The 10,963-nt window shown below is 33.6% G+C and overlaps 1 protein-coding gene across 2 annotated transcripts; it reads right to left on the bottom strand.

The window, feature by feature from the left end:
• Positions 1–4,782: 4,782 nt before the first annotated feature.
• Positions 4,783–9,746, bottom strand: CRK20 (cysteine-rich receptor-like protein kinase). 2 transcript variants are annotated; one of them, XM_003535618.5, is made up of 7 exons: positions 8,679–9,746; positions 8,427–8,570; positions 6,560–6,723; positions 6,256–6,466; positions 5,895–6,132; positions 5,588–5,741; positions 4,783–5,462 (listed from the first exon to the last, which is right to left on the bottom strand). In XM_003535618.5, the coding sequence occupies exons 1-7, from the start codon at positions 9,502–9,504 to the stop codon at positions 5,109–5,111; spliced, it is 2,091 nt and encodes a 696-aa protein (XP_003535666.1). In that variant the 5' UTR covers positions 9,505–9,746; the 3' UTR covers positions 4,783–5,108. The 2 variants fall into 2 exon arrangements, with proteins under 2 accessions (XP_003535666.1, XP_040861885.1); XM_041005951.1 differs by having other exon boundaries at positions 5,623–5,741.
• Positions 9,747–10,963: the final 1,217 nt, after the last annotated feature.

Genomic DNA, 10,963 nt, shown 5'->3' with positions numbered 1-10,963 from the left:
CGTCTTCTTCGATATCCATGATCACAAAGTCCACCGGGAAAGTAAAGTGGCGGACCTTGACTAGGACATCTTCTACCACCCCGTAAGGTCGTGTAATCGAACGGTCTGCTAGCTGAAGCGTCATCTTGGTAGGATCGATCTTCAGATTCCCAATTCTTTTGCACATTGACAAGGGCATCAGATTGATGCTTGCTCCTAAGTCAATGAGAGCCTTATTCACCGTCTCCTTCCCTATGGTGCATGGGATGGTAACACTTCCGGGATCCTTAAACTTCTTGGGTAGCTTCCTCTGTATTATAGCGCTGCAGTTACCCCCTACCACAATGTTCTCATTGTCTATGTACTTCCCCTTCTTGGTGAGGATGTCCTTCATAAATTTGGAGTAGAGGGGCATCTGCTGTAAGGCTTCCCCGAATGGCATAGTGATCTCCAGCCCTTTGAATATTTCCAAGAAACGCTTGAAGTAGCGTTCCTTGTTCTTCTTGGTGGGCACCACAGGATATGGGAGATCTTGTGGTAGGGCTGGTGGTTCTTTTTTCCTGGCTTCCCGTGCTTTCTGGCTCTTTGTCTTAGGTGGTGATGCTACCTTCTCTTCGACTTCTGTCTTGTCCTCCTGTGTCTCTGTCTTATCTTCCTCTGTCTGGTCTTCTTCCTCAACCTTACCTTCCTCTTGTGCTTTCCTCTGCCCTCGAGTTAGCACGGCCTTGCATTCTTCTTTTGGATTCTTCTCTGTGTTAGCCCCGAAAGTTCTAGTGGGCCTTTCAGCTTTGTCTTGTGCCAATTGGCCCATTTGAACTTCCAGATTCCGAATGGCTGCATCCGTGCTCTTCTGATGGGACCGTGTCTCCTGGATGAATTGCAGCAAGAGCTCTTCTATGTTGGTGGGCTTGTCTTGCTGATTGGGGCCCTGGCTAGGATGCTGGTATGGCGGTTGGTACGGTTGTTGATTCCTCTGCTCCTTGTACTGGTTTCCCTGATTCCTCCACCCTGAACCTTGCGTGAAGTTCCTTCCTTGATTGAATCCTGGTGGCCCATGATTGAATCCTGCTCCCCCTTGGTGGAATCCAGATGAGTTCCCCTGGTTGTAACCCTGGTATCCGCGATTTGGTACGCCCATATAGTTTACTTCTCGAGAAGTATCCTGTTGGCTTACACACTGTCCAGGCTCATGGGTTCCTCCGCATGTGGGGCATCCTTCTACCTGCAAAATAGAAGAGTGGGAAGAACTTACCGCTTGTAACTGTTGAGGTAGTTTGCTGAGGGTTTCGGTAAGGGCTTCAATCTGCCTCGTCAACAGCTTATTCTGTGCCAATGTCGCGTCTTGCGTGCCAAGTTCCAAAAGGCTTCTTTTTGTAGGCACATAGCTTCGATCACGAAGGATTGCTTGATCACTGGCCGCCATGTTCTCGATGAGCTCCATTGCTTCTTCCGGAGTCTTCAACTTGATTTTTCCCCCTGCGGACGCGTCTAGTAGCTGTTTCGAGTGGGGTCACAAGCCATCGATGAATATATTCAGTTGTACCGGCTCGCTATATCCGTGTGTCGGTGTCTTTCGTAACAGCCCGTGGAAACGGTCTAGTGCTTCGCTGAGGGACTCATCCGGAAATTGGTGGAAGGAGGAAATCTCCATTTTCCCTTCGGCGGTCTTCGACTCTGGGAAGTATTTCTTTAAAAACTTTTCCACCACTTCTTCCCAGGTTCCTAAGCTGTTGCCCTTGAAAGAGTGCAACCATCGTTTTGCCTCTCCTGCTAGAGAAAAAGAGAAGAGGTTAAGGCGTACCGCATCTTCTGGGACTCCAGCGATCTTTACAGGGTTGCATATTTCAATGTATGAGGCAAGGTGAGCATATGGATCTTCGCTTGGAAGACCATGGAAGAGATTCCCTTGAATAAGCTGGATAAGGGAATGCGGGTAGGAGATATTTGCGGCTTGCACCTCCGGTCTTGCAATACTTGTGAAGAACTGAGGAGTGGCTGTGTTGGAGAAGTCTTCTAAGGTGACTCTTCGTGCCTGTTCCCCGTCCATTTCAGTGTGATGTGGAGAGAGAGGAGGTGATGTGTGACTGCTTCCTTCGGTGTCCTGTTCCCTTCTTCTTCTTGCAGCGTTGTTACGCCGACAAGTGGCTTCGATTTCCAAGTTGATAGGGACCACGTCTCCAGATGCAGTCCTAAGTCGCATAAAAACAAGAAGGCACTACCCGTGCAATTATAGAGGAAAGAAAGAAAGAATAGAAGTAAAGAGCAAATACTGATAAAGTAAGCCAAGAAAAGAAGAGTCAGGCTTACAAACTGATATAGTATTAAGTGCGAAAACAAAATCCCCGGCAACGGCGCCAAAAACTTGTTAGGACTTTGGCAAGTGCACCAAATCGTGACAAGTAGTAAAGCTCGGAAGTCCGAGTATCGTGTCCACAGGGATTTTATTGCACTTTTCCAATACCTCTCAATTTGTAAGTGGGAGTAAAGTAGTAAAGTAGAAATGAAAGTAGGAATAGTAAAGAGTGCTATTACTAAAACAAATAAGAAAAAGGGAAAACAATTGATAGAAATGCCAAGACCAGACAAACCCAATTGGCCTACGATGCATGTAAGTATGATATTCATTACCAATGAAATGGTGTTAGTTCTACCCACATCTGTTGACTACTTGCCCCTGATGCCTCACGTTGGCAAGCCTATTTTAACTACTTATCTCCCAAATGCCTTTGCGAAGATTCAATAATTAAAATGCGTTAAGATTAAGTTCTAGATGTTGCTTAGATGCATGGGCAGTGAGTTATCATTCTATGCCTAGCAATGCTAACCCAATGATTCTTTTCTTTAGATGTTCTATTAGGTGTTACCCTTTCCCAAGCGTATAACCCCTAAAACTGATGCATGCATTGAATCTTAAATATTATTGAGAATTACCCTCTCCCGAGCGATTAAAACCCAAAAAGAGATCTAAGAATGAATGCAAGAATAAAAGAAAAGAAATAGAACAGAAAAACCTGGAATAAATTCCTTTGCATTGATAACTCTTGAAGCTCATTGTACATCGTGGCCTTTTTAGGCCTGCCAGGCCCTAGCTAGGGGTTTAGCCACTCATGGCCATTGAGGGCTTACAACTGGGGATGAAAGAAAGAAAGGCTAACAAAATAAAGAATATAGAGAGGGAAGAAAACTCAGGCTTGAAGTACTGAGAGTGATGCTCTGAGATGGGATGATATTTCCTTAGGACTGCCTCTCTATTTATAGTGGCTGAAGTGGGCTTATGGGCCTTCGTAGTTGCGCTCTGCGCCACACCTCGCGCTTAGCGCGTTCAGATCGCGCGCTGGGCGCGCCATGCACGCTGGGCCTGTGCTTCTGTTGGATCGGGTGCTGGGCGCCTAGCTGGGCTTAGCGCGCGTAACGGTTTCCGCCACGCTCAGCGCCTCCAGTTAGTTGCTCGCTTAGCGCCTAATGCGCGCTGAGCGCCCCTATTGGATTGGGCCTGCTTCAGAATTTCTTCTTTTTTTCCTCCTTTCTGTGCCACTTTTGCTAAATGCAACCTTATTTTTCGTATCTGCAACCAGAAATTTAATTTAGATTAATTTTCTCACTTTTAATTACAAATAACTGCTAAATAATTAAATTTTAAGCCAAAATTTGACTATTTAACTCCTATAAATTCACAATTATTTAGCAGTTATCACTGACCTTGGGCATTTATACTATCCACTTATGACTTACTTTTGTGTACATTAGTTTTCAAAATTTCCTGAAATCAAATAAAAGTTGTGTATTTTAAATCTTGTTTTTATTTTTCTCGTATCACATTTTCAGTTGTGACAACGTAAATTTATTTATGCTTTGTTTTAATTTTAATTGTGTCACAATTTTAAAATTGAAAATAATTATATTTTTTTACAAAAAATAAATATACTTTTATTTACTCGATTTAATTGGATATAATATTATCTCTGATTTTTTATATAAAAAATAATTAAAAATTATTAACCTAAAAAAGTGATAGTCATATTTAATATTTTCATAAATTTAAATTTTATTAAAAAAATATCTTTAGGTTTAAATGCTATAAACAGCGACAGATTTAGAATTTTTTTCTTAATACAAGTTAAACATAGTTTATAATATTTTAATAAAAGAAAATATCACTAATTTTTATAAAATACACCATGTCATAACAAAAAACAAATTCAAAAAAATAAAGTTTTTACAAATTATAATTATTGTCTATGCACTTTCATAATACTTTGAAAATATTTTATAATTTTTTATTATCAATACTATAAAAAATAAAAAAAATTAATAATATTTCTATCAATTTATTTTCTTTTTTATTTCTTATATTTTTTTACATTCATTTTAAAAAATTATCTTAATGGGATAATACCACTTTTTTATTACACATACAAATAATAAAATTCTTGTGGGAATAATCATCTTTATTACACACATACTCATAATTTAATGAATGACCGTCTAATAAATAGAATTAATAATTAATTAAAGATATAAAAAAAGAAATTTAGTTTAGAATTAGTTTGAAAATTAGTCATTATTAAATTTTTTATGATTAGGACAAAAAAAAATCAATTTGTTGCATATGTACAGCACTTTTTTTTTATGTTACATATACAGTACGAGATAATATCATTTACTTTATCTATTTTGAAACACGTGATTAAATTAGGGAATATCATTTTAAATAATTAAATTAGCCCTAAAATGACTAAATTTTGTATGTTCGCTTTAATATGTTTTACAAAAATAATCAATTTGTTATCAATTTTAAGAAAGTTTAGGGAAAATAATTAATTACTCAAATTTATTAATTGCCAAACATATCATGTCTCTTATATGTTTATAGTTGATCAACAATGGAGGCACGCGCGGAATCTGAAAACAAACACCACTGGTTTCCAAAAAGAAAAGAAAAAACCACAAAAAATACAAGAATGAAAAAGAAACTGGATGTGGCAAAGTGCAAGGAATCTAGAACAAGCATTATATTACAAAATAACCAGGGAGGGTACGGGCTTGTCAACTCCAAAGGATGAAGTTTCAAAAGTTGATATCTTGTTTTCAAAATCATTTCCTTTTTGCCCAATTCGCTTAAAAAATATCTAACGAGGATATGGCTCGGTGATTGGAGCCTTATTTGATGATCCTTGAGCAAATTGACTTCCTGAATCACTTGACTTTGTTGCCTCTGAATATTGCTCACTACCAGACAGCATAATCATAGGCAATTGACTTTTACCACGCATTAAAAATGCAGGTTCAGAAGGTTCAGCAAGGGAGAAAGAGCTGCTGTTAAGCATTATTGAAACAGAATTCATAGTTGGTCTGCCATTTATATCTTCTTGAACGCATAGTAATCCAATATGGATGCATCTCTTTATTTCATCCCAAGAATAATCCTTCAGTGTGGTATCTACAATATTTGAAACTGTCCCTCCCCTCCAGTTTTTCCATGCCTGTAAAATAAAAATTGCTCAATTGAAAATAAATGTGGAAAATTTCATCTGCAAAGCTATAAGCGTCCAAATTAAACTTCAAATCAAAAGGGAAATTACTAATAGTGAAAAGGTATCACACATACAAAGCTTAATAGATCTTCTGCATTTTCCTCATTACCACGAATCTTACTGTTTCTTTGGCCGCATACAATTTCCAACATCATTACACCAAAACTAAAAACGTCTGACTTGACTGAAAACTTCCCATGTTTAATATACTCAGGAGCCATATATCCACTGTAAATTACAATGATCAAGCACGATTAGATATAAAAAAAAAATGTTACTTTACAATTCATGTTTCATCTATTGACCTTAATTTGTTCAAAAGCAAATTACTAGCTGAAAATATGGATTATATCTTATTTGTTAAAGCGATTTTATACTTACAAGGTCCCGACAACTGTATTTGTATTGGCTTCAGTTTGATTGATCTCAAATAATCTTGCCATGCCAAAATCTGATATTTTGGGGTTCAACTCTTCATCCAACAAAATGTTACTTATTTTGAGATCACGATGAACAACTTGTAATCTAGAATCTTCATGAAGGTAAAGAAGACCGCGAGCGATGCCTCTTATGATATTGTAGCGTCTTTCCCAATTCAAATTCCCACGTTTGTTTGGATCTACATAAATACCCAACCCAGCATATGACATATAGAATCTTTCATAATTTAATAATTATTCAAAATATCTCTTTATTTCGTCAAAGTGGAAGTAAAATTAAAACATTTTGTTTTGTAACTTACCAAATATGAAAAAATCAAGGCTTTTATTGGGAACGAACTCATATATCAATAATCTTTCTCTTTTTGCAAAACAGAAGCCAAGTAGTCTAACTAAGTTTCGGTGCTGAAGCTTTCCTGTTAGCGAAATTTCAGTCTTAAATTCTGTTTCTCCTTGGTTAGAATTGATAGACAATCTTTTAATTGCAATTTCTTGTCCATCAGAGAGCGTACCCTAATAAATACAATATTTCAAAGTTTAGCGCATATGTAATTCTCAAAATATTATCAAGATATGTGATTCCATGAAAAAAATAAATCTTCATACCTTATAAACAATTCCGAATCCACCTTGACCAAGCTTATTTGCATCAGAGAAGTTATTTGTTGCAAATTTGATGGTAGCAAATTCAAATTGCGCTAACTCATCTGTTTTAATGTCATTATCAAGCTCACCTTCACCTTCACCATCACCTTCACCATCACCTTCACCTATGGCATGAGTTTCACAAATGTGTTAATCTCATACGGCATATTAACCTAACCTGGTATAATATATGAAAAGAATTTTTATGAAAAGAATTTTTAGCCATTTCAAAAATTAAAAATAGAAACATTTTATTATGATTCTATGTTGAGTCCATATATATATATATGGGAGGAGATTACTTATTCTAAATATAATTCTTTTAGAATTATTTTTTATTTACATCATTCATTTTTTTTAAGATTTAATGATTATAATAAGTAATTAATCATTTGTGTCTCATTAGATAATACAAAATTTAAATAATATAAGATTTAAATTATGATTGATACTTAAATATGAAATAAATTATATTATTTTTTTATAAGAATATATATATATATATATATATATATATATATTTTTTTTTTTTCTTGTAAAATAAGTAGAAGAAACTTTAAGAATAATATATACTTTTATTTAGTATACAATAAAATGTTTTTCAAACAATTGAAACATGTCAATATTAAAAAAAACAATATTAAAAAAAACAATCAAAAAGAGTTACGGTAGGAGTAGAGAAATCAGAGATATCAAGAGAAATTTGATGAAACTTTGAGTATAATTTACTTTTAAGTAAAAATAAGTGTTAAAATTAGAGTAATTTTTTTTATAAAAAAAAGTTGTTATACAACTCACTGTGACATAGGTTTGGTTAAGACTAAGTCTCACTCCAAACAAAAAAAATTACAGATTTTGATATTATAGGACAGAAAAATATACAAATTTTGTGTATGGATGAAAAGCGTACTTCGAATATTTTATATAAATGAAAGATATATTTTAACACACATATATATAGACTAGTATTCAATGCAGTTTTTTTCTTCTTTTAAGAAAAGTTGAATCAAACACTTTTTTTATACAAAATATTAAAATAAAAAAAGAGCTCATTTATGATACACCAAATATAGAAGCTTTTCGCTCATTTTAGTAGTTTATCCGAAGCTTTTCGCTTGCTTATTCTTCACATTTCAATTCAAATCTGATGTCAAACTTTTACGTTTTACAATATATATTTTTGTTATTTCAGTGTATGTTAATTTGCGATTAAAATTGTTTTACTGTACATTTTAATGCAAAACTCACAAATAAAAAAATATAATTAAAAACAAGTATCTCAATTCTTTGGTAAAAGTACTTTAGTGTCGGACACCCATCATAGATTACACAAATTTATTTTTATTAAGTAATTTTTAATTTAAAAAGATTTTAAGTGAAAAGAATAAATATTGCCGCAGTTGTTTCTTCTTAGTAAAATCCAAATTTAAAGTGATGTGTATTTATTTTTATAAAATTTAAATTAAATGACTTTTAAAAATTAAAATATTAAATTAAACCTTAAAAAATAAAAAAAAAACTAACTTGACCTATTATTCTTAAGCTAAAAATACTCCTCATTAAAAAATATATTAACAAATCATTAGAAAAGATAAATATTAAAGACAAAAATAATTTTTAAAAAAGTTATAAATTTATTATTATCAATAAAAAAAGTTAATCTCAATGATTTAGATAAATATTAAAGATAAAAATAATTTTAAAAAGTGTAATTCTTAACTTTAAATTAAAAATAACTTTAAAGTAAAAAAGAAGCGGTGGAAAAGAAAAAAGTAAGAAAAAAAGCTGGACTAATTAATGAATGAGAAAAGGACAAATGTTGACTTACTTTGGATAGGTTTGTGTCTTGGTCTTCTCGCTCCAAAATAATTGTAGATAAGAACTATGAGTCCCACAACGACAATGGCAACGGCGAACACTGGCACGACTATAACAATGATATTTCGCGATGGGTTGGTCTTTTTCGGAAAATCTAAGATGATTTGAGACAACAAGTTATATTAAAAGAACAAGAAATAGTAATTGAATTAAAGAAGAAGTGATGAATAAAACACAAATTAGTTGGCTGGAATAGATGCACCTTTTGTAGGGGTAACTGCAGGTTGGGAAGGCTGTGGTGCTGGTGCATCGTGGAATATGAGCTCAAAGAAGAGGTAGGTCTCATATCTTAAAGAACAGCTTCGTCCTAGATACCAACCACCTGTTTTTCCATCACACCAATATGAAATCCTGGACATAGCGTACTCCAAGCATCGAGTACAGTTTTGGTGAGACAAATAAGGCACGCACTGAAGGAGAGCATGTATGGTTTCATTGCTTGATTGAACCGGAGCCTCTCCCTCTGCAAACTTGAGACGTGAGTCACCCTCTGCAGACCTGCTTCTCATTCTCACCACCAAGTCATCAAGCTCTTTATCAAACCGATCTTTGTTTGTGGCGTTAGTGTTGCTACATTTGATGATGTCGTCAGTATCAGTAACTGGTTGCTCAACTATTGAGCGGTTGGAGTAGCGTAACATGCATAGGTCATACCATCCAATCGCCTCTTTCTGTACTGGACATCGATCGGTGAGAAGTGTCGAGGACTTTTCCAGGCAACTACGGCATTTATCTGGCTTAACATCTCCTCTGCAGAAGCCGATACCGTAAACTTTGTCAGGGCCTTCGCCGTATGAGGAATTGTAGAAGCCATTCTCAATTTCTTTGTCAGAATACATATTGGACAGAAGGACATTCCGGTTGTTGGAGTAGGTCTCAGTGGTAAAGTTTCCGAGCTCTTCGTTACATTTATGGTATGTGAATACTAGCTCGAGGTTGGCTTCATCAGATTTGAGTGTGGCAAGGACGACAGAAGGAAATTTAAACAGCAACAGCAGTATCATCATCATCAAAGGAATCATGGCCATTGTAGTGTTCCTCGATCTGGCTGGACTAGGTTGTCTATTGAAGTGGTCGTAAGACAAGTAGCTACTAGCTGGAGACAATTGTGGTGATTACATACTTTGGATAGGTTTGTGTCTTGGTCTTCTCGCTCCTAAATAATTGTAGACAAGAACCAGGAGTTCGTCAACGACCAACACTGCCACGACTATAGCAATGATATTTCGCGATCCGGAAAATCTATGTTGATTTGAGAATTTACAAGTTCAATCAGAAATTTTATAATCAGAACGAATAAAATATTAATAAAGGCTTTTACATAACAAATAAATTAAATATGTTTTAGATTTATCATAAATAAGTTAACCTGATTCTTGTTTTGGATTATAATAATCTTTTTTTATTGTATTGTTTCTCTGATATGTAAAAAAAATTGTTTAGTATTGAAAATAAATATTTCTAATATATATTATTTGTTAAAATGATATTATATTATCACTTATGACAAAAAATTTAAAATATTAATATATCATAAATTTAATGTGGTGAAATTTTTTATTAGTGATAAAATAAAAAATGATTATTTATAAAAAAAATTAAAATATATTTAAACCAAATTTTTAAAACTCTAAACGTGTGCTTGAATATGTAACACGGTGATATATCTCAATTTTTTCCAGTGACATTGAAACAACCCTTGTTTTCAGTCACACCACCATTTTGGCCCTCAAATTGATTTCAAACTATATTCAAATGCTATAAAAAAATAAAAATAAGTAATATATAATAGAATAAATAATCAATTTTATTCTTAAATGTATAATAAATATCAAAGATAAAAAATTTAAAATTTAGTTTTTAAAAATATAAAAGTATCACAAATATATTCGACACTTAATTTTCATATAAACATAATGAAGGAGCTTTTTTCTTCGGGGAAGGGTGTAGTATGACTTACTAGGTACATAATTAATGACGCGTTTGGTTGACTACAAGTCTACAAACTCTTCTAGACTTCTACCCTTCTTTTTTTTTTCCACGAAAATGGTTCATGGACAGCATTCATTCCCATAGACACACGGAAAGAGAAAAACGATAAAAGAGAAACAATGTAATGCTACTGTGATGCGGTAAGAAAAAATGGTGTTAACCCATAATCCCTACATATCATCATCATTATTTTTCTTTCTTTTTTGAAAAATATAATCGGATAAATAATAACTTTTTGTATATAATTCGCTGAGAGATATATCTTTAAAAAATAAAAATATAAAATTTAGTAATACGACAAAAAAAATAATTAATAAAATAAATTATTAATAAATATATCTATCAAAGATAAAAAATATAAAATTTAATTTTTAAAAATATAAAAGTATCACAAATATATTCGACACTTAATTTTCATATATTATTATTAATAAAATAAGTTATATAGTACACTCGTCATTAAACATAGATTATTTTATTATCTGACAAAAAAAA

This window comes from Glycine max, chromosome 10 (genome assembly GCF_000004515.6).
Source record: "Glycine max cultivar Williams 82 chromosome 10, Glycine_max_v4.0, whole genome shotgun sequence".
Lineage (NCBI taxonomy): Eukaryota > Viridiplantae > Streptophyta > Magnoliopsida > Fabales > Fabaceae > Glycine > Glycine max.
Note: the sequence above shows the minus strand (reverse complement) of the source record. Positions and strands in the feature narration are given on the sequence as shown.

Bases quoted from the DNA above. Each gene is read 5' to 3' on its own strand.
- CRK20 (XM_003535618.5), bottom strand. From the start codon at position 9,504: ATGGCCATGATTCCTTTGATGATGATGATACTGCTGTTGCTGTTTAAA. The intron at 6,724-8,426 runs GTAAGTCAACAT...CTCATGCCATAG, and splicing joins AAGACACAAACCTATCCAAA to GTGAAGGTGATGGTGAAGGT. The intron at 6,467-6,559 runs GTATGAAGATTT...TGTATTTATTAG, and splicing joins GATTCGGAATTGTTTATAAG to GGTACGCTCTCTGATGGACA.